Raw genomic sequence first — 27,969 nt, 5'->3', positions numbered from 1 at the left:
GTGAGACTCCATCTCAAAAAAACAACAAAAACAACAAAGTACAGAATAAACACATGAATTTACAGAGTACAAAAGCTATACTGATATGGTATCAGGTTCCTCATTGCAATTAATCCTGCAATCTGACAAGTTGGTACAGGTTTTCATTTGAGCTACAAAAACCTAAACAAAAGAGCATCATGTTTTCAAATTGTTAGTTTTGAAAAAATCAATTAAATGGTAAAACAGAATTATATCATTTAATACACTTTAGTATTCTTTTGACATTTTAGGTTGTAATATCCAAAATAACTTTAATTTCTTTTTCTATATTTTTAAATCTCTTACACAAATATGTCTGATTCAATAGAGCTTCTTCAGTAGCCAAAAACTACTGCTGTATGGGTCAGAAAGGAATTTAAGGAGAAAGGAACAAATATGTATTAAACATCTGTTTGCCTCTTTATAAACATTATCTCATGAATAGTCACAATACCTCCATGAACTCATATCAGTGCCATTTTATAAAAAATAAAAATGGAAGCTCAGAGAGGCTGAATAATTTTTCAGGGTCATAAAACAAATGATAATGGTTTATGCTAGCTAACATTCATTGCATTATGTCACTCATCTTCACAAACTCTTATAAGATGGGTGCTATTATTATGCTCAGTTTAAAAATGAGAAAACAGTAGTTACAAAACATGTTTACAGTCACACAGCTGGCAAGTGGATAAAAGAAGGTTAACCCACATGGTCCAACCCCAGAGCCTGCCTGCTAGTCAGTGTCTGATCTTTCCCTTGATCACATTGCCTAGCTTAAGAGGCCATCTAGCTCATTAAAGACAAATGAAAGTCTTTAGGATATGATTCTGCACAGAATTGCATCTTATAAATGTTACCATGAGACTGAACCCTTCTTATTTTTCTAAAGAGCTCATGATACAGGAATAAGATGTTAGACTGTGTAATAATTTCCTGTCACTTTCTTTTCAATTTGATACTCTACTTCAAATGGTAACAGAATGAAAGTGCCAGTGTTCGTTATTATCTCATTTATTTATCCCACAAACATTCCATGAGCCCTATACTATGAGCCTACTGATGAAATAAAACTGTGAAGAAATCAACGATGATGGTAAATATTAATAATTTGCCAGCAAGCAGTAACTCACAGGTCCCCAATAATTACTGTGGTGAGAGATATTTTTATTAATTGAAATCTAACTCAACTCTTTATTGTTATCTTGCTTATCATTTAGTCCTCACAAGACCCATCTGAGGTGGGTTTCTTAGGCTGCTTTCACAGATGCGGGAGGGTACAGCCTTTCATGGAGATGAAGGAGCTTGCTCAAACTCACAGAACCTTTGTCTGCTGACCTGAAGTCCAGTGCTCCCTCCATGAGCTGACAGTTTCCTCTTAGTCACTGAGAATCAGAACCTATTGCCAAATCAGAGTTATATACATCCTCAGACTTGAGCCTGTTTTCTGACCCAGAATCCACTAACTGAAGGAAAGGCCAGGACTCTACGAGGAGGGACATTGCCACAAACATGATGACAAGTTTGTACATATGGAATGATTACCTGAGTCTTTCCCCAAAGAGAACTATGGCCATCTATTTAAGTAACTGTACACTGAGGAAAGTGAAATACATTTTAAACATTGTTGTCAGAGACATGAAGAGTCTGCATGGCTTCCCCTTAAAGTGGGCTTACATGGGGCAGGTAATATATGGGATTATGACCCAACTGCTCAGCCAATGGTCCTTTCCCCAGTCCCTGATATTTAATTATAGCACATATATGCAACAGCTGGTAGAACTCCCTACATTGTTCTGTGGTCCCTTGGCCAAAGCAATAAGAGTTATCATTCCCTACAACGCCATCATAGTGAGGAAAGCCAAGTGAAAGCCCTGTAACTCCGCCATCAGCAGCAGCAGTCAAAAGTGTAAGCCAAATCCCATATAAATGGACGGACTACTGAGTGTCAGACTGAGCGTCTCTAAGTATCAGACCAAGTCTTCTAGCTTTGTTAATTTAGTTAGTAATATTTTTACTTCTCTGAGTTTCACTTTCCTTCTCTGTAAAATGGGTTCTTGTGAAGAGGAAATGAGATCATATAAAGCATTTAGCACAGTCCCTAGCATACGATAAGTACTCAGAGAATATTAGTTGCTACATTTTCTATTATTTATTATTGGGGAAATATTTCCAGGCAGAAAAGAGGAATATCGGTAGTCAACAAAATTAGCTCCTTTGAGGCATTAAGAAGAAACTTGAAAGCTGGAGGCCATCTTTTTCTAAGTCTCTACCAACAGCTTCTAGAAATACCAAGTCTGGTGATTTTTAACACTGAACAGAATTAGTGTAATGACATGATAAGGATATCTTCCCAAATTTTCTGTACTCTAAGGTCCTGAGCCTCCTATACTTTCCTCCCCTGTAACCAGTATCATCCCACCACTCAGCTTTCTTCACTCATGTCTTATCTCTAAAAAAAAAAAATAATACTAATACATGCTTTCAAATCTACTTTTTACTTGTGCTGTGCCTTTTCACTTGGGCCCACAGCAACAGATGCTATGGAATGCAAACAGCTGTTTGTGAACACAAACAGCTCCAAAGAATCATGCTTGACTGCCCAATAGGAAAAGAGCCACTTCATAATTTAGTGAGAAGTGACAGATGTCCATAACATCCAAGTTTTGTGTTCCCCTCTCACTTTTCCCGTATGTGCTATAGAGAGACAAGGGCTGAGATGAAAAACTTCCCTGTGCCTTGCAAGGAGATAGAGTAGGGATTGCTTGTTCTCTCAAACATTTGGATTCACTGTGCAGGTTTTTTTTTTTACTAAAGCAACAATTTTTGGAGAAGTGGTTATTGAAAGTAAATTACTAGTGAGCATTTTCACTCCTTTACATTAACTGGATCATAAACCTGGCACTGGTGAATCGATATGTATCTCTTGAAGGTTAGGAAAGTCATAGTGATGAGGTTCCTTACCCACAACAATGCCATAGGAAAAAAACAGAAAGTAGATATTGGGAGCAAAACTGCTCAACATCAGGCCTCCAGCCACCATGAAGCCACTGAAGATTGTGACGGGTCTTGCTCCAAAAGATGAGACACAGAGACTGCAGACAGGACCTAAAAAAAGAAGTGAAACCTTCACTTATTATCATATGATCCATCCGTCATAAGTTCAAAATGATTCTTTCCATCATAAAACAACAAAAATAAACATGCACTGAGTATTTATGCTATGCAGACACTATATAAGGCAGCTCATGTGAACAATCTCATCTCATTTTAATCTTACTGCAGCCCTGGGAGGTGGATACTATTGTTAGTCTCATTCTTTTTGATAATGAAATTAAAGGATAAGATCACATAGGTAAAATGGAGGTTCTGGAGTCAGATTTTATTCAAATTCTAGCCCTACTACTTGGTAGCTGTTTGGTCTTGGGCAACTTATTTGATCATCCTGTGCCTTAGTTTCCTCATCTGAAAATGGGAATTATAATAGTACCCATCTGATAGTGTTACTGTGCCCTGTTGACTGACAAGCAAAAGTGACCATCACCTGGAATTGTTCTACCATAAGTGGGCAACTGCTCATGTAACAGAATTTAAGTAATAGTGAAATTCTTTCCTACCAGGACTATACTCAGAAGTATGGAACTTAATATACTAGAAATAAAAGGACGTTAAGGGTTATTTAGCCCAACAGTCTCATTTAACATAGAAGGAAACTGAAGCTCAAAGAAGCTGTTCAAGTCTATGGTAGAAGAAAGACTAAGGATTTGGAAGCAAAGAGAAGTATATCTGAATTGAGTTGACAACCTTTCAAGCTATGATCTCTAATTTTCAAAAACCACACCTACCAGAATGGCTAAAGAACAGACAATATTGTTAGCAAGAAAGTGGTAGGAACAGGATTCTCACTCACTGCTGGCAGTGTTTATTAAAGCTGAACACAGCAGGCTGTAAAACCCAGAAGTTTCAATTCTATGTATACACCCAACAGAAACACCCACATAAACACCTAAAGTTAAGTACATAATTATATGGCAGTGAAAATGACCTACAACTACACATGTTAAGGGTATATCACACAAACACAATGTAAATGAAAGACACCCAACGTAAGTACAACCCATATAATTTCAATTATAAAAACTACAGAAACAAGCAAAACTAATCTGTGTTAGAAGTCAGGATACTGGCTATCTTTATTAGGGGCTGGGGAGTCATAATCAGAAGAGAGCAAAGGCAAACTTGCAGGGTACTGCTCATATAATCATGAAGGTCATGATTATATGAGTGTGTTCAGTTCATGAACATTCATCAAGCTATACTGTCATGATACATACACTTTTCTGTATGTATGTGTCTTTTACCCCTTTTTGAAGCAACCTCAGAGAAACAATGGAATCCATCACAGTCTCACTATTTGTAAATGACAGAAGCAGGTTCCAATAACCCATGTACTATACTATGTCCTTACATTCTTCTCAATTCCAGAGAATTTCTTAAACACATACTTAAGACCAGTTTATGGCCCCTGAAATATACTGAGATCACAGCTTCTGGTGCTTAAGGCTCTCCCACATTCCTTCCTGGCCATAAATTGGATCCTTCCATTTTCAGGCCCTCTTGTGTGAGTCAGTGCAGAAGAGGAGACTGACACATTTACATGACAAACAGAGGGAAATATTCTGTGCCAGTATTTTAAAAGGAAAATCCATTTGAAAGACCAAACTTATCATCCAATAGTTGGGCTGTCTGTACACCCAATGAGAAATACTTAGATAATTCAAAAATAGAAACGTTTTAAGGGTCTAATTTTACAAATGGATGTCTGAGAGCATAAGGCATGATACTTCTCTGTTGTTAGCAAACTACATTGACATTGAGTTTCAGTGTTTGCAAATTTTACAACACAGTGGAATTGAAACACACAGAGACTATTCCTGGAATACTCGAAAAGTTTCAAGTTTCATCCTCAAAACAGGACTTTAACTCTATGCTCCTTAATGCACGTTAATTCCACGAGGAAGCCTCAGAGGCTGGGAGTGTGGGGGCAAGATGGAGGAGTCATAATTTTCATAGCACGTACAACCAAAGCCACTATTGTATGAAATATACAGCATTGTTATAAACTATGTGATAAATTCTGAAGTCACTTTTCTTGCCTAACAAATGATTTTTTTGAAAAACATTTAAGCATTAGGAAAAAATGAACAGAAATTCTCTTACAGGTGAAAACAGCAAATGGAAACAGGTTTTAAAGTTCTCTACTTTCACACTGCCATCTGCTGCTGATTTAGAGAAATATATCATTAGGTCAGAGATCAAAGACAAAAAATTTTAGAACTGAAATTTTGGAAGTTGGAAATGGTCTAAACACCTCAATTTAAAAATGGTGAAACTGGAACTCAGAAAGATCATGTGATTTGACCAAGAGTCCACAGCTAGCCAATGACAGGTCTAAGGCCAAAGTCAGACCAGCATTCTCCCTGATTGAGAAATAGTTCAATTGGGATCTTAATTTTTTCCTAGAAATCAAATTATTAGTAAAGAACATCAGTGTACTGTTAGAGTAGGTAGACATGAGCAGGGCAGGAGAGCCCTTGCCTCACCCAGGAATTTCCGGTAACCATCAGGTGATGGTCAGGTGTTTATTATGCTGTTTTTCTGAAATGATAATTGGCCACAGCCAACACCAGGGGAAAACAGTCTCCCAGTAGATAGAAAACACCTGGAGCTGGTGATCAGCAGCTTCCCAGTAAGAGCTCAGGAGTTGGGCACATGGACTCGGGCATGCTCTCTAAGAGGCAAAATGGATGTACAACCTTCCTATGGGGTGATTTGACTGCTAAAGGAAAATTGTCCCTACGGAGCACTAGCACAACCTCAGTAAACACACTATGCACGTGGTCACCCTCCCAAATGGCCAACACTGCACATGCAGCAGTTGAGCAACAGCCAACCACGAGGGAAGAATCAAGAGAGAAGGAAAATCCCCAGAACCATGCCAACTTGTAAAACCCCAAGTCAAGGACTGAATGGGGCACTTGAATCTCTCAAGTTGCCCACGTGGCCCTCTTCCAAGTGTAAATACTTCCTTTCACTCCTGCTCTAAAATTTTTTAATAAACTCTCACTCCTGCTCTAAAACTTGCCTTGGTCTCTTTGTCTGCTTTAAACCCACTTCTGTCCCCTGGCTGAATTCTTTCCTCCGAGGAAGCAAGGATCAAGTTTGCTGCAGACCTGTATGGATTCACCACTGGTAATGGTACTTTGGTTAATGTCTTATAGATAACATAGCTTTATGAACTTGTGTTAGATGAAAACATAAAATTTATAATCACTTGGTGTTCAATAGTTTAGAGCAAATTATTTTACCCTTATCCTTAGAACCCGGGTTTATTTATAGATCCTATTTACATAGATTTAAAATACAATAGCCTCATATTTCAGCAATAACAAGACAAAATGTATCAAAGTGACCATCAAGTCACATCTGCAAAATGTGACACATTTATATGTTTAGCTTTGTAGTAACTGTGCAAGGCCTCAAGATGATAAACCATCTATTATTCCTCAGCACTGGATGAGTTTCAAGAGACAGATTAAATGAAAGGGCTACTTGCAGGAGATTTCTTACAATGCAAAGTGAAAACTTTGCAGAAGGGAACTTTGGAACAAAAGTTAGTTTACCTATGACATGAACCAGTGATTCCACACCTTAGAACCTGAACAATTTTAGGGGAAAAAAGGGGAAAGGGGGAAGGGGATTCCTAATTTTTTATTTTCACAAGATACTTTAAAAATGGAATAACCGGCCAGGCATGGTGGCTCAAGCCTGTAATCCCAGCACTTTGTGAGACCAAGCCAGGTGGATTACCTGAGGTCAGGAGTTCAAGACCAGGTTGGCCAATATGGCGAAACCCTGCCTCTACTAAAAGTACAAAAATTAGCCAGGTGTGATGACACATGCCTGTAATCCCAACTACTCTGTAGGCTGAGGCAGGAGAATTGCATGAACCAGGAAGGTGGAGGTTGCAGTGAGCTGGGATCACGCCACTGCACTCCAGCCTGGGCAACAAGCAAAATTCTGTCTCAAAAAAAAAAAAAAAGTAATAGCCATCTATTATTACTACTGCTTAATTAGAGAAGAAGAAATGTTTAAATAAGCAAATAGTGAGAAGGATGTAATTTCAGAATAAAATGCAAGGCAGTAAAAAGGTAATGGGAACTTCACACACACACACACACACACACACTCTCATACATTTCATCTATCATTGCCTTTATATTTATTTTGCCTTTGGTGAAAGTTTTTCTGGAACTTACCATTGCCTGTGTAGTAGTGTTCAAGAGCCAATATTACTGTTGTCAGTATTGGTGTTTAGAAACCACTATTGCCTCAGCTTTCTAAGTTACCACCACTCCTGGCTAATTAAAAAAAAAAAAAAATTACAGAGACAGGGTCTCATTATGTTGCCCAAGCTGGTCTTAAACACCTGGTCTCAAGCGATCCTCCTATCTCAGCCTCCCAAAGCTCTAAGTTTTATAGGCATGAGCCACTACACCCAGCCCAGTGTGTATTTATTATACCTATAGCTCATCTAAACTGGAATGAGCCACATTTCAGGTGCCCAGTAGCCACATGTGCCCACCGTACTGGACAGTACAGTTCTAGAGTCTCATATAATGTTAGAAAAGGACACAGAGAAATCAAACACAATCCAGGATCTAGACAAGAGGCAAAACAAACTCACATCAAGGGTTAAAATAAAACCCAAGGCCAAAAGCACCAAAAGAAAGGTTCAGACGGCTTGTTTGGGGATTTCATAAGAGGGAGAACAACCAAGGCCACAGAACTAAGCCTTGAACTAGGCTGCGAAGTATGGTTATGTCAACAAAAGGGACGAACATGTATTCTAAATGGAGGAAATAGAAACATAATGTGATTTTTCAGTTTTTAATTTATTATAGGATAGTTTTGGGAATGAAATTATTCCCTTTGGGAAATAAACTCAACCTCCATGCACTTCTTTTTCCTAAAAAGTTTCAGAAAGTCCCAGGAGTAGAAGGATGGTCAGGTCTGCTGCAGTGAATACATAAGTTGGCTGATGCTACAGTGAGAAACAAAATATAGCAGTAACCAAGTTGTGGACCTGCCATGCAGCAAGGATTTCCTAACAGAGTGGATCAGTTGGGCCTGTGAAGGTTCTGCCTTTCCACCTAAAATGCAGGGAGCCCCAAGGTGTGAGCTCCCCCAAATTGCAGGTTCCTCAATCCTTGCTCCAGCAAAGACTGTAAATCTCAAGTTCATCTCCTTGAAAAAGAAAAAGGCACTAAGGAGCCACGCCCACTCAAATTGTTGACCTCATATACCCTGGCTGCCTTTCATTTTAGTTGGTTTGGTGGTATTTAGATGGCAGAAAGCTTAACCAAAACCTGGTCTTTATTCCTACCAATCTTAAATCTGCCTAGCACACTGGGAACCTGCCAATGCAACAGAATCCTTGAGAGAGGCAGGAATTCAGTACTTCTTGAAGGAGTTAACAGTGCTTAGAGATAAAGCCCAAACCCAGCTCTGCCAGCACTCATAACTCATTCAGCAAGTGGGCCTGGCCATACTGACTGTATTAACTGTAATACTCACTGTATTAACATGGTGATATGTTTACTGACTCATATTATGAGTTTGAACACCTTTGGAGGAGGTGAAGACAAAAGGGAGAGGGCAAGAACTCTCAAATCTGCTTTGAGTACAAAACTGCAGACTAGATCTCCGTGTTGTTTCCTGCTGTTTCAGCACTTGGGTAGTGTGAGAAACAGAACCACCGTTTCCTTGAATTTGGAGAACAGTATCTAGCCAAAGGGTGTGTTAGCTCATCTTAAAACAATGCAAGGCCGCGATAGCTCTCTAGTTCAGTTACCTTCCATTCCTCCCATATCAGTCAGGTTTCAACCAGAGAAACAAAACCAGTAGGAAGTATATATTAAGACATTTATTGCAAGGAATTGGCTTACACATTTCCATACTAGGCAGCCAGACAATACCTGCCTAGCTAACCAAGTCAAAAATTCGTAGGGGAGGCTGTTAGGAAGGGCATGTTGGAACTCTCAGGGATAGGTCGCAGCTACAATTACAAGCAGAATTTCTTCTTTGGGGAAAGCTCATTTCTGCTCTTAAAGCCTTGCAACCATTGAGCCAAATCCATCTAGATTTTCTAGGATAATCTGCCTTATTTAAAGTTAAGTGACTATGCACTTTACTCACATCTACAAAATAACTTCACAGCAACACCTAGATTCGTGTTTGAACAACTGGAGAAAGTAACCTAGCCAAGGTGACACATAAAACTGACCGTCACACCTTCCAACATAATCCCTCCTCTCCAGCCAAATTTACTCCACCAGAACACAGCCTCTGCAGTACGGGATCCAGGCCTCTGCATAAAGTTAATTCACATGGACTTCCCTCTCCCTGTCTATCTGCTTATGAAAGTCCATCTTCCTATCTGGCCCATCTCAATAGCTTCCTCAAAAGCTATCCCTCTAAAACCTCAGAGATTGTTCTGCCATTGCTATTCTCCTTGATACTTGTGAATTCTCAAATTATTAGTTACCTTTTTTTTCTGTCTCTTCCCTGAGACTACAAACCTTTTAGAAACATGGATGGTGTTTTCTATCTTGGCATCCCTAGCTCAGAGACCTTAGGAATATATGTAATGAGAATGCGCTCATTCACAATGTATAACTCAGGAGGGTGGGATCCTTCTTACCCAGCTTTATTCATCCCAGGGATTATCCGGACAAAGAAAGAAATCAGGCAAGGAGAAGAAGTATTTTCTTCTCAGTTATTTAAGTTTCAAGGAAAAGGAATTAAGAATTAAGATTTTGAAGAGTGTAAAGCCCAGAATTCCATGCCTTTTCACAGTTGTAATATGTTGTTATGAGCTACTGTCCAAATCTAGGTTTGTCAACGCCCAGGAGTAGGACTTCATATTTCACATGCTTAGGCACAATCTTGGCAAAGTTCCAGCTCCCTCTCCTGCCCATCTTTCCAAAAACTGTCTTCATCTTTCATCCTGAAGGGTACCTTTCTTTTGCACATTTTATAGACAATTTACTTCTCATTATTTACATGGCATGAGTAGTGCCACATGCAAGGAGAAATCTACAATAGTTCTCTTTATTTTAAAAAATGTCGGCCGGGCGCGGTGGCTCAAGCCTGTAATCCCAGCACTTTGGGAGGCCGAGACGGGTGGATCACGAGGTCAGGAGATCGAGACCATCCTGGATAACACGGTGAAACCCCGTCTCTACTAAGAAATACAAAAAACTAGCCGGGCGAGGTGGCGGGCACCTGTAGTCCCAGCTACTCGGGAGGCTGAGGCCGGAGAATGGCGTGAACCCGGGAGGCGGAGCTTGCAGTGAGCTGAGATCCGGCCACTGCACTCCAGCCTGGGCTACAGAGCGAGACTCCGTCTCAAAAAAAATAAAAAATAAAAAAAAAAAATAAAAAATGTCAAAGCAAATCATACATCAGAGAGTTATCAAAAAGTTAAAGATTAAAATTTAAAGATAGAGGGCTTAAGTCAGTGGTAGTTCCTAACTAAAAATCACTTTGGGGACTTAAAAAAATTCATGAGGTCAGGCACAGTAGCTTATGCCTGTAATCTCAACACTTTGGGAGGCTGAGGCAGGAGAATCCCTTAAGCCTAGGAGTTTGAGACCAGCCTGGACCACATGGTGAGACCTTGTCTCTACAAAAAATAAGAAGAAAATAATTAGGCATGGTGGCATGCACCTGTAGTCCCAGCTAATCAGGAGGCTGAGTTGGGAGGATCACTTGAACCCGGGAGGTCAAGGTTGCAGTGAGCCAATACAGCACCACTGCACTCCAGCCTGGGTGACAGAGCAAGACCCAATCTCAAAAATAAAAAATAAAAAAATAAAAAATTCATGAATCTAGGCCCCATCATGGACCAAATGAATTAGAATGTCTGAGTGTCAAATCCACGCAATTATATGCTGAAATGGTCCCATAGATGATCCTAATTATCTCCCTGGCTAAGAACCGCTGATGTCCATTTGAGTAACCAACATAAAAATACTTATTCCACTTCCAAGGTACTAATAATCCACTTGTTTCTCTGTAGAGCAAAGTTGTTATAAAGCAGATGGTCAAAGTGGCTTGCACACTGCCAGACACTGCTTACTAATACTACATTAAACACTGTTTCAGAGTTTGCTTCTTAATTTATGCTATGAGGAACCCAAAGAGGCCAACATCAAATACAATATGTTCGGCCGGGCGCGGTGGCTCAAGCCTGTAATCCCAGCACTTTGGGAGGCCGAGACGGGCGGATCACGAGGTCAGGAGATCGAGACCATCCTGGCTAACACAGTGAAACCCCGTCTCTACTAAAAAATACAAAAAACTAGCCGGGCGAGGTGGCGGGCGCCTGTAGTCCCAACTACTTGGGAGGCTGAGGCAGGAGAATGGCGTGAACCCGGGAGGCGGAGCTTGCAGTGAGCTGAGATCCGGCCACTGCACTCCAGCCCGGGTGGCAGAGACTCCGTCTCAAAAAAAAAAAAAAAAAAAAAAAAAAAAAACAAATACAATATGTTCAATGGAGCCAGCCATGCTGAAACTTGTACACAATATCTAAAGTGTATGTATGTATGTATGTATGTTTATATATATATATATGTGTATATATGCATACACACACACGCAGGCGTAAGTTATAACTGTTTAGCCATCCTTTTCTTCCCTACCATTTTTCATTCTTGAATTATTTGCCCGCATTTTTTCTACGCTCATCTTTAAAAGCTTTGCTCATCAGGTGCAAATGACATTGAACCTAGAGAGGTTAAGTGACTTGCATAAGGTCACTCAGCTCAATGGTTGTAGAGCCAGGACTTGAATTAGCTTCTGACTCCACCCTCAAGCTCCTTCAAGTACTTGTTGTCTCCTAGAATTTTGATAAGATGGCCTAACTCTCTGGTCCCTACAAGCAGGGCTGGCTTGTTGGATTTGTGACCTATGCAAGTTGCACAGGGCCCAGTGCTTAGAAGAATCCCACACTTGGTTTAGTGCTCTGCTGTCACTAAATTCTTAATTTTTTAACAAGGATTCTGTATATTCATTTTGCACTTGGGCCTGCAAATTATGTAGCCAGTTCTGCCTAAGAGTAAAGAGGGCTGCTCCTGGCTCTTGAGATGAGTGATCATCCACCTAGAAACTTGGAAAACATGTAGAGCTGTAGTTGAATTGTCAAAAACAGTCAGCTTCAGCTCTGACCACCAATGCCCATCCTTAAGGAGATCTAGGCTTTCCTCAACCCTCTACTCCAACCTGGACAGACTTGTGAAAAGAAGCTTCATTCTTCAAGTATGTGCTAATTGAGTTAGCATTTCAATTATCCTTTGACCCTTGCTGGAAGCCAAAGTAATTACATTTCTGTTTAACTTAGTATTTGCTAATAGAAATGGTGACTAATTAGAGAACATTTAAAAAATTCTTTCCTCCCCACTACCGGTCTTATTTTAGAAATCAATACTTTCAAATCGCATTATTAACATTATCAATTATCATCCACTTGTACTTTGATGGCTTTACAAGCAATCCTTATTTTGAGAAACTCTATGAAACAAATCTAGGGCAAACTTTTTCTGTTTCCCTTGAGCTCATAATGGCAATATTTTTATTTGTTTACTTATATTTAGTCATCTTATCTGACATAGTGAGATGATCCCGCATGGTTTTTTAAGCCTTTTTGTCTTGTTTATAATTTAACAAGGTAATACAATAATTGGAAGCATTGCTTTTTTTGAAAGATATCCCCTTTAAAATTCAGGAGAAGCCGGGCGCGGTGGCTCAAGCCTGTAATCCCAGCACTTTGGGAGGCTGAGACGAGCGGATCACAAGGTCAGGAGATCGAGACCATCCTGGCTAACACGGTGAAACCCCGTCTCTACTAAAAAATACAAAAAACTAGCCGGGCGAGGTGGCGGGCGCCTGTGGTCCCAGCTACTCCGGAGGCTGAGGCAGAAGAATGGCGTAAACCCGGGAGGCGGAGCTTGCAGTGAGCTGAGATCCGGCCACTGCACTCCAGCCTGGGCGACAGAGCCAGACTCAGTCTCAAAAAAAAAAAAAAAAATTCAGGAGAGAAGCATATTTAAAAGAAGGAATGACTAATGCATTTTGTTTTAAGCATATTTTCAAGAAACCATTTTAGAGCTGAAAAATACCTTACAAATCATATTTAATGTTCTTATTTTCCCCATAAGAATAGAGACTGTGATTTGCTCAATGAATAATGGTGAGTTCATAGCATACAGGAAGAGAGCCCAGGGCTATGGACTCTATCTAGATCACTACCTTTTGTGCTTAAATAGTTCCAAATATGTTGGAGTAATGGTCACTAAATATTACTGCAGAGTTCAAACTATAACTCTAGAAGTTGAAGTGGCATATGATTTTAATGGTGCAAAGGAAAATAGAAAGTCTCTACTGTTCTCTCTAAAGATGACAGGAATCACTATTACATCACATGTAACTGTTCATCAAGAATATCACTTTTGGAGACACACAAAATATATCACATGTATCTTATACATAACACTATATTAAAATATTTAATGAAGATTTTAATGTTGTGATTGGATTGGATTTTGTGAGACTCTTTGCTATGTCTGCTTTTTCTTGTGAAGTTCTCATGACCACAGGACATGTGATTTGACCACAGTGTATCTGGAGCAGAGAAGAGTAATCACAAGCCATGTAGAAGCTGCTTAGAAGGCTGCCGAGAGCCATTTGGTCCTTTGGTCCTTACCAGTGTACCTTGAACATACTTTGAATGTACCTGGATCACTACCTTCATCTCCCTGACTCATTCTTACTCATACATGTGTGTCTTACAAGACTGTGAGCCTCTTAAGGGCAGGAACCATGTGTTTGCTGTTCATCTTTTCATTTGTAGCATCTAGTTCACTGCCTGGCACATCATAGAAAATAAATGAATAAAGAAATGAATGAATGGATGGATGATTTAACATCTTAGGGAGTGCCTGCATTTTCACACAGATTTATTACAGTGAAAGTACAATCATTTTAATGAAGGTGGGAAAAGATATGTTATACTTTGAAAAGAAAGCCCTCTCTGCCTTGCATAATGTTCACGATGTAGTAAGCGTAATTAAATGATTAAAGAGTAAAGAGAGGCATAAATTTATCCACTTACTTGCAAGCAAGCCAACTCCACTTGCCAGGGATCCAACCCAGGCTGTTTTTCCTTTCCCTTCACCAAAGGCATCCAGCCATTCTATGTACAGGACTCCAACAGCTAGCGGGGATCCGTAACACAAAAACTGAGTAAAGAAGGAGACAAACACAATCACCCAGCCCCATCCACCGTCAGGTGACTTTTTAAGTTCCATTGTAAGACAAAATCAGGAGACGTTTCTCTGCAGGTCCTAAACAAAAACAAACAGAAAAGAAAAGCTTATTTAGAGTGTGGTAGGACACAGCACTTGGGGTTAAAATATCTCCTCCGAAAGTAAAAAATAAAAAAGGTTCTCCAAAGACACGCATGGAAAAGCATAAAATATCATTGACATAACAAGTTAACAAATACATTTGCATTTATTATTTGAATAAATGATGCATATACATGGTACAATTTTTTTTAATTATAAAAAGGCGTAAAGTGAAATATAGCCTTCTCAACCTTGTCTACCTTCACCAGGTTCCCACCCTGCTCAACCACAGAGAGCCACTGATGTTAGTTTCTTAGTTTTTAGTTTCTTGAGTTCCCTAGGAAGCAGATTCCTAGCAAGAAGGAGACTGATTAGGAATGCTCTCTAGTTGATGCCTATGGAAGGGCATAGATGGCAAAGGGAGCAGATCAGTTGCAGATAACTTTCCAGTTATAAAGAAGGGGATTTCTAAAGTTGGGATGACCCTTCAGAGCTGTGCTGAGCTGGGTGCTGGGAGCTTCCCATCCATACTTCCACGTTGATCATGCACTGGATGTGGCTACCCAGGAATGGGTGGTGATCAGAGGTGAGGTGGCTCCCTTCAGAGGAGGCAATCTATCCCCATAAGAGCTGTCAGCATTCTCGGCAGTTGGGGCAAGGACTCTGTCATTCCTGAAGGGGGCCTGGAGGGGAACTGGCAGCACATCACAATGACCACTGACTGGAGTATTTTTCCAGTTTCTTTATGCATGTATAAGCAAAACCAAGCAAATATTCTCAATGTCTTTTTCATAAAAAAGTAGTATATTATACATTACATTCCCCACCTTCCTTTGTCCACTTAACATCCTGAGAGATTTTTCCCTATCAATACATAGACAGCATCCTTAGTCATTTTTATAAGTACATAGGATGTACTTATACCATATGGCTGTATGCTTGCTTATTTATTTACTTATTCAATAGCAAAAACACTTGCATGGTTCAAAATGAAAAAAGACAAAAGATGAACAGTCCCCTATCTACCTATTTCCCACCTAAGCCTTATCTCCTCCACAGGTAACCAGTGCATCTTGTTTCTTGTATATCCTTCTAAGGTTTCTTTATGCATACACTGGCAAACTCAAATATAGATTTCCTCTATTTTTTACACAAAAAAGAGCCTATTATATACATTGGTATGTGTTCTCTTTCACTTGACAAATATCTTGAAGATCTTCCACATCAATGCATACTGACCTTCTTTATTCATTTCTTACTTCTGTACTATAATCCAGCATGGATCTTTATCTTAAGTTTGTTTGACCAGTCCCTATGGCTTCAATGAAAAACAATGTGCAGTGAAAAACCTTACATATTCATATACCTTTTTGCTTATACACATATCTGTTGGATAAAATCCAAAAGAGGAATTGCTGAGTCAAAGGGAATATACATTTATAATTGTAATTTCAGAAAGTATTGAAAAAGGCTGAGGTGGGAGGATCATTGAGGCCAGATACTACCAAATTAAGTTCAAGAGCATTGAACTAATTCATATTGTCTCCAGGATTTTGAATGTGTTGTGAAACTTTTGGATTTTTGCAAATTTCTTGGTTTTAAATAGCATTTCATCATAGTTTCAACTTGCATTTCTTCTTCTTTTTTTTGTTTTTTTTGAGACGGAGTGTCGGTCTGTCACCCAGGCTAGAGTGCAGTAGAGTGATCTCAGCTCACTCAACTTGCATTTCTTATAGTATAAATGTGGTGTATCATTTTGGAGATGAAAAGTCAGCTGAAATTCCTAATTCTTAGGTGTATTTGGATATTCTATTCTGTTCCATTGGTCTGTGTATTCATACATCATTACCACATTTGTTTAATCACAGAATCTTTTTTATAAAAGTTCTTTTACCATATGTTACTCTCTAATGGGGCTTTTTCTGTCTTTATAATTACGCTCCTTTTGCAATATTTTGTAGCTATTCACGTTTTCTATTCTATATGAACTTCAGAATCAGCCTGTCTGGTTCAAAAAGAAATCAGATGATGCTTTCATTAGGACTGAGTTAAATGTAAAAATTGATATAAGGAGAATTGACCTTTTACGATGTCAACTCATTCTAAGAACATAATATGTTTTGCATTGTTCAAGTCTCCATCTATGTTCTTAGTGTTTAAAATGTTCCTCAATAGTTCATTGTACTGTATTTTTATAGATTTTATCCTTGCTGCTAATATTGTAATTGGGGTCATTTCTTTTATTTGTCTTCTGTTTGTATGTTTAAAAGCTATTGATGTCTGTATGTTAATTTTACACCCCACTTCCTTACAAAATTATCCTGTTTGTGGTGGATTTTCAGATGATTTTCTGAATATACAATACACAATGCAATACAGTCATATAGTCACCTACAGTTACAATTTTTATCTCCTTATACGTCTTAAATTTTTATACTTCACATTTCCTTCTTTTTTTTTTTTTTTTTAGACGGAGTTTTGCTCTTGTTGCCCAGGCTGGAGTGCAATGGCACGATCTCGGCTCAATGCAACCTCCTCCTCCTAGGTTCAAGCAATTCTCCTGCCTCAGCCTCCTGAATAGCTGGGATTACAGGCACCCACCACCATGCCCAGCTAATTTTTTGTATTTTTAGTAGAGATGGGGTTTCACCATGTTGGCCAGGCTGGTCTTGAACCCCTGACCTCAGGTGATCCATCTGCCTCAGCATCCCAAAGTGCTGGGATTACAGGCGTGAGCCACCGTGCCTGGTTCCTAATTTCTTTCTTTTGTCTTTGCATTGAACAATACATACAGAATAATATCAATTTACAAAAGTATACATTTTTTTCTAATTCCTAACTTTAGTGGGAATGCCCTCAAATACCATGATGTTGTCTCTGGTGCCTAGTTGGATTTCTTTTATAAAGTTAAGAAAGTAATTTGCATTTTTATATTTTTGAGTGTTATTATAAGTAATTGTTATTATATTTTATCAAATGTGTTTCCAGTGTATAGGAAGATAGTCATACAATTTTCCCTTTATAACTTTTAATATGGTAAACTATATGTTTTCTACTACTGAAGCATCCATGAATTATTGGATTAAATTTCCCTGGTTCATGCATTATTTTGACTATGTTAGTCTATTTTGGGAGAGGGATTTTTTAATTCATAGGCAAAATTGGTCTATTTTTGTTTTCGATTTCTACTAGTGTTGGTACCCAAATGGTGTTTACTTTATTTAAAAATTTGGGCTGGGCACAGTGGCTCATGCCTGTAATCCCAGAACTTCGGGAGGTCAAGGCAGGCAGATGGCTTAAGGACAGGAGTTTGAGACCAGCCTGGGCAACACAGTGAAACCCTATCTCTACCAAAAAAATACAAAAATTAGCCTGGTGTGGTGGTGCAGCTGTAGTCTCAGCTGCTCAAAAGGCTGAGGTGGGAGGATGGCTTGAGTCCAGGAGTTTGAGGTTACAGTGAGCAATAATTGCACCACTGCACTCCAGCCTGGGGGACACAGTGAGACCCTGTCTCAACAACAACAACAACAAAAGGCAAGAAAAGAAAAGAAAAAATTTTCTTCTTTTTCTAAACAGCTTACATGGCAATGGATTTGGAGATCCAAGGCCTAACCTTCAAGTCCCCAGCAGGGCCTCCCACTTAACCTGCACCTTCCATGTCTCTTCACTATGCCAGGTTTACAGTCAGGTGCAACAGAGTCTTTGCCCACAGATTCTGCCAAACCATGCACTTGGCTGTGGTTTCAACAGATAATGTCTGAAGACAGTAGGAATATCAAGTATCCATTCACACGCAGCCTAATTAGATGACAAGGCATTTGGCTACCTTTAGAGAGTCATAGCTATACCCATCATTTGCCTGGGCTTCTGTGGATTTATTTCTTCACTTTGATTTCAGAGCAATGCGCAGAACTCATGTCACCATGTGCCATAAGTCTTTATACAAATTAACTTTCAACATTTAATAACCAAAAACAGAAAGATGTTACAAGTAGTGAACAAAACTGTAGGTATAAAATCCAGACACTCAAACCACATGATTGTGTCAACAGAATTATCCAAACTTCCAAATCAGAAACTTTTGTAGTAATCAAATATGTTCCTCCATTGGACATTTACTCTCTCCGTAAACTCTCTTACCTACTCTATTGTGAAACTAAACAATGCAATTCTGGTCTTTCTAATGACAATTTAGTACTTTACAATTTCTGTTCAGAATCCTCTTTAAAGAAAATATTGTCTGAACTCCTCAAACTAGATAGGATATGATAGAAATAGCCAAACACCTGAAGAGACTAAGAGGTTGTGTGAAGACAAATGCATATGAGATTGTCCTTCATTCAAATGCTCCAATCACAGCACTTCAGGAAAAGTACACATTTATAGAGACAAAGCACCACAATCATGAATAAAGCCAGTATTCCTGAGAGGTTGTGGGTAATGGGGGAGGATGAAGAGAATTATCTCCCTTACCAGTTTTCAAACCTAAGTAGACAAAAATGCCTTTCTACACCACATACCTCTGCCCTACCTTGCATTGCCATGCCTTGCCTTCAGTGACATTTCAGGATGTAGGACAAGAGCCAAAGAAATTCTCACAGTAAATATTTAAGAGAGCAAACCTTGGAAATACAAAGTTCCCATGCACATCAACTCTGACTAGAAAGGCAAGTTTTTATAGTGATGACTAACAGCTTCTGATCTGTCATCATCTCAGAGTTTAAGATACATGTAGTCTCAATAGAACACAGTGAAAACTACCATTTAGTGATTTCCTGTATTCTGTCACTCTAGCACCCTCCTCCCATGGCTTCCTCTATTCCCTAGGTGCCTCTCACCAGCTGTTTTTCTGATATTCTGCACTGGGTAAGGTGATTTTATAAATAGGCTAGTCTTCATTTCTCCTTTTTGGTAATGGTGCTCAACTTCCTTTTTGAGGATATAGATCTGCCCTACGGCTAGAGGGCTTGTGGGACTGTTAATTAAGTTTCCTCGACCTTGAGCAATAAAGGGCAGATAACCCAAGAGAAGCCAGTAGGCTTTCAGGACTCTGAATCTTGATTGAAATGCCTGAATCTTGAGTGAAATGCTCTAAGGAAAGGAAAGGAAAATCTGCAGAGATTACGGATCCCCATGAAAGTGCACTGAAGAGACCTCTGTCAGTTCTACTACCTTGACCTCCCAGAGATACCGAAGCCTGGTTTCTCCAGCCTTCCACGTTTGTGAGCTAACCCAGTAAATTATTTTGTTAAGTTATTGATACTCATTTCTTTACTTGCACAATATATTTACTTGGATAAATATAATGCAGTAATTTCAAGTTGATTATTTTAACCCTCTATACCCCACTTGGTCCCATTTGGGACAAAGGTAAAGCTGAGGAATATTGTTGATGACCATAGAATATAAGAAATACAGATGTGCTGTATCTGTTTTTAAGAAAATTTCTTCCTATTATCGTCCCTTCTTCATATTTTATGATCTAATATGATAAATTCCCTTATCTGGCATTCTTTTTAATAAAAATTCCAAATTAACTAAAATTTCCACTAAGCCTATTTATCCTAATGTTTACAGAAATGCAGCAAGATAAAAGTGGTCTTAAAAATTAGCTGGGTGTGGTGGCATGCACCTGTGGTCCCAGCTACTTGGGAGGCTGAGGCAAGAAGATAGCTTGAGCCGAGGAGGTCAAGGCTGCAGTGAGCCATGATCATGCCACTGTTCTCCACCCTGGGCAACAGATCAAGACGCTATCTCAAAAAGAAAAAAAATAGAAGAAGACAGTGGTCTTTATTCAAAATGTTCTTGATCATTTACATTTACGTTATATTGCACTAGTTACTAAGGGAGACCAGAAGACATAGAAGGTGTGGTCCCTGACCTCAGAAGCTCTTTTAACTCACTTAGGAAGGTAAGATATGTGTACATGGGAAAGTGTCTCTATGTGGGAAGGTATGTGCACAAGAGAGTACATACACGACTGGGTGCCAAACAAGTGGATGGATATTAAATGTTTAGGAGTCAAAGGAAATGAAAGCACTCAAGGTGGGAGCAGGAGTGGAAGGGCCTCATAAAGTAGGTTAGTTCTAAAGAACAATGAAGAGATTCATATAAGGGCAGCCAAGGCAAGAGGAACAACATGAACATACATGTGTAATCAGGATAGGCCTGATAGGTTTGGTGGAGTTGTAGAGGGCAGTTCTTACAGGGCTCACATAGCAAAACAAGATTAGAAAAATGATACTTTCCATGTAAATTCAAGAAGAATGAGTTTCAAGAAGTCTGTGTTTATAACCCCAAGAAATAATTGTTTCTACATATTGTAGAATAAATCATTTATATTATCTAAGTGGTGGAATATTTTTTCAAAAAAAAAAAAAGGCCAGGTGGGGTGGCTTACGCCTGTAATCTCAGCACTCTGGGAGGCCAAAGTAGGTGGATCACCTGAGGTCAGAAGTTCAAGACCAGCCTGGCCAACATGGCGAAACCCCATCTCTACTAAAAAATACAAAAGTTATCTGAGCAAGGTGGCACGCGCCTGTATTCCTAGCTACTCAGGAGGCTGAGGCTGGAGAATCGCTTGAACCCAGGAGGCAGAGCTTGCAGTGAGCCGAGATCACGCTACTGCACTCCAGCCTAGGTGACAGAGCAAGGCTCCATCTCTAAATAAATAAGTAAACAAATAAATAAAACAAGATCTGTAAGTATCAGAAGGCACTATGTTATTTAGACTTACGATCCATGAGTATATTCAACGTTTTGGAGTCTTATTCATACAACTGTATGAAAATGTGTTTCTAGGAAATACAGATATTGTACTATATTCTAGTAAACTCTGAGAATTTGGAATCTCCTTTAACCAGAGTGTTAGCAAACCAGGACTCTAAGTGACCAGACACCTTATAAAACTCAAAATTAGAAACCATTTTGAGAGATCATTTGAAGAACACTAATTTAGGGGCAGTTTTGTTATACTACAGGGTTTAAAGAAGTATCACAGATTTAATTTGAACTTGAACTTGTAAGCATCTTTCTTAACTTTAACTTAAAAATTAAATACAGTACATGTATTTTGAACCTCTCTTGGAGGAGACAGAAGAGCATGAAATAATATTAACCATTAAGAAGATATCACTATTCAACAAAATTAGATTATCATTAGCATAAAGGATAGCGTATCTCCTAAAGCCAGAACCTGTTTTGTTAAAGGGGAAAGGAGAGTTGGCAAGTTCTAATCACTTCCTTCAGGAAACGAAAGACTATTGATGAAAGACTACATTTCATTCACAATAAAGCTTTAAGTTTCAATGCCTTCGATTGTGTTTAGTTCTGCTCAAATAATGCCAATCCTTTGTTTCTTCAACTCTTTACATTGGCTGAAAATTTCTGCTCTGGATATAGGCTGTCAGAACTGCAGGTGTGACATTTAAGAACACTGAATATTTCTATCTCTGAAATGTATACATATGCACTATACTAATTTTTGTCAAATACAAAGTGATTTACAAGTATTTAATCTTATTTTCAGTTGACAGTTTCCTGTTGCCTTTGCTCCCTTCCCCAAAATAATCATGCCCTAATAACCCCCATTTGAGCATTGTCTATAAATACCTCCTTAAAGATTCATAGATAGACTTTTCACTTGAAATATAAAAGGAGTTCAACAGTAGCACATTTTTATTTGAATCTCAATCACTACCAGATTGTCTGGTGCTGAAGCACTTTATTTTAAGAGCCTAGAATCCTGTGACTTTATCTTGGGAAAAAATGGTTGATTCCAGGTTGATTTTGCCTTGATCTAGTCATCTGTGAGGTGAGTCAAAAGTCTAAATCATGCTGGGTTCCATGACCTTCCTACAGTTACATTTATGACACTTTAAGGCTATAAACCACGGGTGAGGAGGTGGACTGAAACCCTCATACGCTGCTGGTGCAGATGAAAAGGCTGAAGCCACTTTGGAAAAAAGTTTCAGGGGTGGAAATGGGGAATGACTTAAAGGGTGCAAGGTGCAGGGCTTCTTTGTAGGATGATGAAAACATTTTAAAATTAGATTGTGGTGCAGGTAGCACAACTCTATGAACATCCTAAAAATCACTGAGCTGCACACATGAAATGGATCAATTTTATCATGTATGAATTATACCTCAATAAGGCTGTTAAAATGAAACACTACAAAAGCTACTGAAAATTATATTTTAGCTCTGACTCCAATGTAGGTAACAAGTTTTATAAACTAAAGAGCAAACCTGTTCAGCCAGAAGCAGTTGTAATACTGATGTCACTCTTCCCCTCAATGACTTTTGTCCCTCCAAACATATATCATTTATCCTATACCACCTCAGTTTGGGTGAAGGAATCCTGGGAATTGAGAAATAATTAACTAATACCAAAAAACAAACAAACAAAAAATGTAGGTAAACAAGTCATTCTTTGGGTGTTTTAATGAAATGTAAGTAAAAATGTAGATTTTTGGGGGGAATTCTAAAACAATAGGTAAACAAATATATTTAATACAAACTGAAGCTCATAACTCAAATACAAATTAATTACATTTCATTTCATGAGAGGCATAACACAAGTGATCATTTCTCTAGTTCTTAAATCCGCCTTCTCCCTACCACATCTATTATTCGACTTCTACTTTTGCTTTCCCATTTTTTTAAACAATTTCATTTTATACTGTTCAAGGGGTAAAAAGTGCATCTGCAGTCATCAGCTGCAACAGTGTCAACACACTTATAATTGATTTTTATTACCATTTTTAAGTAGCATAGAACTTTAAAATAAGTCTCCTCTGGGTCAAAGACCTAAACTGTCAGGTAAAACTACTCTCTTTGTTGATTTATATATTAGCAAATGTCATCACGTTAACACTAATGTAAGTCCTTGAAAAGTTATAGTCACCAGTGACTTAATTTTGGCACTTTCCAATGACATTTCAAAATGTCAGTGTATCATTTCTCTTCTAAGGTCAAATAAATATAGTTATATATCAACATCGGTTTTTACGGAAAAGAAAAAGAATACACCCTGTTGTGCTTCTAAAGTATTAAAACTCTTTGTAAAATCATATTGAGTCATCTTCATTCTGTGTGTGTGTGTGTGTGTGTGTGTATATATATATATATATACACACACACACACAATTCTATAAGCATTTTCTACAGTTTGAAATAGCTATTCCAGGGGGTGAACTCCAAATGATATATATACATATATTTACATTTTTTTTTTTTTTTTTTGAGATGGAGTCTTGCTCTGTCATCCAGGCTGGAGTGCGGTGGCGCGATCTTGGCTCACTGCAAGCTCCGTGTCCCAGGTTCACTCCATTCTCCGGCCTCAGCCTCCCGAGTAGCTGGGACTACAGGCACCCACGACCACGACTGGCTAATTTTTTTTGGTATTTTTAGTAGAGACAGGGTTTCACCATGTTAGCCAGGATGGTCTCAATCTCCTGACCTCGTGATCCGCCTGCCTCAGCCTCCCAAAGTGTTGGGATCAAAGGCATGAGCCACTGTGCCCGGCCTCCAAATAATAATTTTAGTACAACTGTGAATCCAGTTGTGATGGCCTTGATCAGATTGTCACAGAAGTCAAGATGGGATTAAGCTACTTTCATGTTTCTGACTACTAGCATACTAAATATTGAAAGAAAACATAAAAGAGGACATGAAAACCAAGGTTTTGGTTAAATATCTACAGCTTAAAAATTAAAATTAATGCTATTAGCCAAACAGTGATGAACATATATAGAAAATAGTCTACATATTAAGATAGACTATAGATAGAATACATTAAATATACTAAATATTCAGCCAGGTGCAATGGCTCATGCCTGTAATTCCAGCACTTTGGGAGGACAAGGTGGGCGGATTACTTGAGGCCAGGAGTTTAAGACCAGCCTGGCCAACATGGTGAAACCCCGTCTCTACTAAAAACACAAAAATTAGCCAGCTCTGTTGGCGGGTGCCTATAATCTCAGCTACACGGGAGGCTGCGACAGGAGAACCGCTTAAACCCAGGAAGTGGAGGTTGCAATGAGCTGAGATGGTGCCACTGCACTCCAACCTGGGTCACAGAGCGAGACTCCATCTACACAATGGACTATTATTCAGCAATAAAAAGGGATGAAATACTTACACATGCAACAACATGTATAACATAAAAACCTTAAGCTAAGTGAGAAAACGTAATTGAAAGAGACCACATATTGTATGACTCCACCTATGTGAAATGTCCAGAACGGGCACATCTGTAGAGACAGAAAGCAGATTAGTGGCTGCCTAGGGCTGGGAGGTTTTGGGGTAGGGAGAAATAGGGAGTGACTGCTAATGCATATGAGGTTTCTTTCAGGGGTGATGAAAATGCTCTAAAATTGATTGTAGTGATGGTTGTACTACTCTAAATATACTAAAGCCATCAAGGGAGCTATACACTTTAAATAAGTGAATTATATGTAATTTATAATTTAATAAATCCAAAAAAATTAATGTAAACCCTGACCATGTGAATTTGTCAAAACTCATCATACTGTATGCTTATAATTGTTGAATTTTACTGGATGTAAGTTATAACACGATAAATCTTGTTGGGAACAGACCCCCTAAAATCTGGCCATAAACTGGCCCCAAAACTGGCCATAAACAAAATCTCTGCAGTACTGTGACATGTTCATGATGGCCATAAAGCCCATGCTGGAAGGTTGTGGGTTTACGGGAATGAGGGCAAGGAACACCTGGCCCACCCAGGGCGGAAAACCGCTTAAAGGAGTTCTTAAACCACAAACAATAGCATAAGCGGTCTGTGCCTTAAGGACATGCTCCTGCTGCAGATAACTAGCCCATCCCCTAGTTTCCCATAAGGGATACTTTTAGTTAATCTAAAGTCTAAAGAAACTATGCTAATGACTGGCTTACTGTTAATAAACATGTGGGTAAATCTCTGTTAGGGGCTGTCAGCTCTGAAGGCTGTGAGATCCTTGATTTCCCACTTCACACCTCTATATTTCTGTGTGTACTTGATTTCCCACTTCACACCTCTATATTTCTGTGTGTGTGTCTTTAATTCCTCTAGTGCTGCTGGGTTAGGGTCTCCCCAACCAAGCTGGTCTTGGCAACTTACTTTTTAAAAGATGAATGCTATAAACACACAGTTACAATGACCAAATATATGCCCTGACTTAGAGATAAAATTAACAACAACTGCATGAGACTTTTCATAAATATGAGCCTACATACCGGGTCAATGGCCCTCCTCCCCACCCACATCCACTCTCCCCACCTATACCTACACCCAAATTTTTAACCTAGTAACAGGTTTGTGTGAGGGAAACAAAATCAGGAAATGAGGTGTTGCTTACTTCATTGGTATTATAGCTCCTCAAACAAAGGAGCAACAGAGCAAAGCTTCTCCTCAGGTGCAGGAATGCCTAAATATCATGAAAGAAGAATCTGAACAATGAGAATAAAACATAAATTCAGGGTTTCTGAGGTCAACATCAGTGACCTTGGGCTGCTTTAGGTACACATGGAGGAAAGAGAAACAGAAAAATATTTTAAGCAAGTTAACAATTTTTTCAATTACTTCCTAGCTTTCCTTTATTCTTCTTAGTCTTACCATCAAGATGGGGTAGATAGGGAGAAGGCACATTTTTCTAGTATCTGGTTCCAGAACGATAGGAACTGAGTAATGGTTAAGATCAGACGCTTTTTAAATCAAGTTTGTATCTAAGTTCTGGTCCAGTCTGTGCTACTTAGCATGGGATTTTAAGCCAATTGCTTGTTGGCTTTGAGCCTGTTTTCTCATTTGTAAAATAGGATAAGAGTGGGTTGCAAATTCAAAGCTCACTGCTAGGCATGTAGTAAAAAAAAAAAAAAAAAATGCTTAATAAATGTGAGCTATTACTTTCACAACCTTAGGATTTTTTTCTGGTATTGAAGAATCTGGAACTTAAGGGATTTCTGGTAATTTCATAGCCATTGTCTAAGGAGTAGTTACTGGTTACTCCAGAATTCTAGAACAACAACCGGTTACTGGATCGTTTAGAAACATAGGGCTTTTAAAACTTTTAAATCGGCCGGGCGCGGTGGCTCAAGCCTGTAATCCCAGCACTTTGGGAGGCCGAGACGGGCGGATCACGAGGTCAGGAGATCGAGACCATCCTGGTTAACATGGTGAAACCCCGTCTCTACTAAAAAAAAAATACAAAAAACTAGCCGGGCGAGGTGGCAGACGCCTGTAGTCCCAGCTACTCGGGAGGCTGAGGCAGGAGAATGGCGTGAACCCGGGAGGCGGAGCTTGCAGTGAGCTGAGATCCGGCCACTGCACTCCAGCCTGGGTGACAGCACGAGACTCCGTCTCAAAAAAAACAAATAAATAAATAAATAAATAAAACTTTTAAATCTTTAGTTATTTCTTAATACTTAGAACACTTAAACAAAACTTTATAAAACAAAAGAGCAGAATAATTAGATTCTTTCAGGAGAATATGACTTTTTTTCCTAAGCACACTGGACCATAGAGGAAGACCAAAGGAATGCACAGTTGCCTGCTCCTTGACTTGCTGCATTTGATGCTGTCCCCACTGGTGGTGGCAATGCTATTAACCCCACACTTCGATGTGGCAAATCCCCAGAATCTCTTGGCTGGTCTCTGGCTAGAGAATGAGCACAGTTTCACCCTTGTGGCTCCAGAAAGGGCAAGAACACACCACTGCCAGCCAGAAGAGAGAAAAGTCTTGTTCCATCTCTTTCCCATTGTCCCAAATAGCCAAGCACAGGTTCAACCACCCAAAATGCCACCCTTCTGCTGTGCAGTAGCCAAGGAAAAGACCCGGGAGGAGCAGCTCCAAGAACCTCTGGGCAGTCAATGCCCAGACACTTGCCCCAATTCTTTGTGTCCAAGACACACTCAGCTGACAAAAGTCAACACTTTGTCTCTTTTTCTTTTTTTTTCTTTTTTTTTGAGACAGTTTCACTCTTGTCACCCAGGCTGGAGTGCAATGGCGCGATCTTGGCTCCCTGCAACCTCCACCTCCCAGGTTCAAGCGATTCTCCTGTCTCAGCCTCTCAAGTAGCTGGGATTACAGGCATCCGCCGAAATACCTGGCTAGTTTTTTTTTTTTTTTTTTTTTTTGTATTTTTAGTAGAGATGGGGTTTCACCATACTGGCCAGGCTTGTCTCGAACTCCTGACCTCAGCTGATCCACCTGCCTCAGCCTCCCAAAGTGCTGGGATTACAACACTTTGTCTCTTAAGCACTGCACAGTTGAGTTTATCTTGGCATTTTTCACAACCCAGTGTTCTGCTCTTTCCCCAGTTCTGCTTTTTCCGCAGTCCCCAACAGAACAGGCATGGGGCTGGCAGGAAAACCCCTGAGAAGATTCTAACAGAGATAATGGTGTGAATGACGATAATTATAAGGCTGTCAGGATAATGACTGTCACCTATTAATTTGCTCAAATTAACAAAACAACCTCTC

General features: G+C 39.3%; 1 protein-coding gene across 10 annotated transcripts in view; it reads right to left on the bottom strand.

Annotated features, from left to right (window-relative positions):
* Positions 1-27,969, bottom strand: part of SLC16A9 (solute carrier family 16 member 9) — a 60,260-nt gene that overhangs the window by 20,600 nt on the left and 11,691 nt on the right. For 9 of the 10 annotated variants that reach the window (XM_001096810.5, XM_077946720.1, XM_077946721.1 and 6 more), the window contains 2 exons: positions 14,255-14,486; positions 2,986-3,129 (listed from right to left, as the gene is read on the bottom strand). In XM_001096810.5, coding sequence (XP_001096810.3) covers positions 2,986-3,129; positions 14,255-14,450 — 340 coding nt within the window. In that variant the 5' untranslated portion in view covers positions 14,451-14,486. Of the gene's footprint in view, positions 1-2,985; positions 3,130-14,254; positions 14,487-22,736; positions 22,871-27,969 lie in introns of those variants that run through there. The other variant, XM_015147579.3, reaches the window with a different exon arrangement.

This window comes from Macaca mulatta, chromosome 9, assembly GCF_049350105.2.
Source record: "Macaca mulatta isolate MMU2019108-1 chromosome 9, T2T-MMU8v2.0, whole genome shotgun sequence".
In the NCBI taxonomy this organism is placed as follows: domain Eukaryota; kingdom Metazoa; phylum Chordata; class Mammalia; order Primates; family Cercopithecidae; genus Macaca; species Macaca mulatta.
The sequence above is the reverse complement of the archived record's forward strand: the minus strand, read 5'-3'. Positions and strand labels throughout refer to the sequence as shown.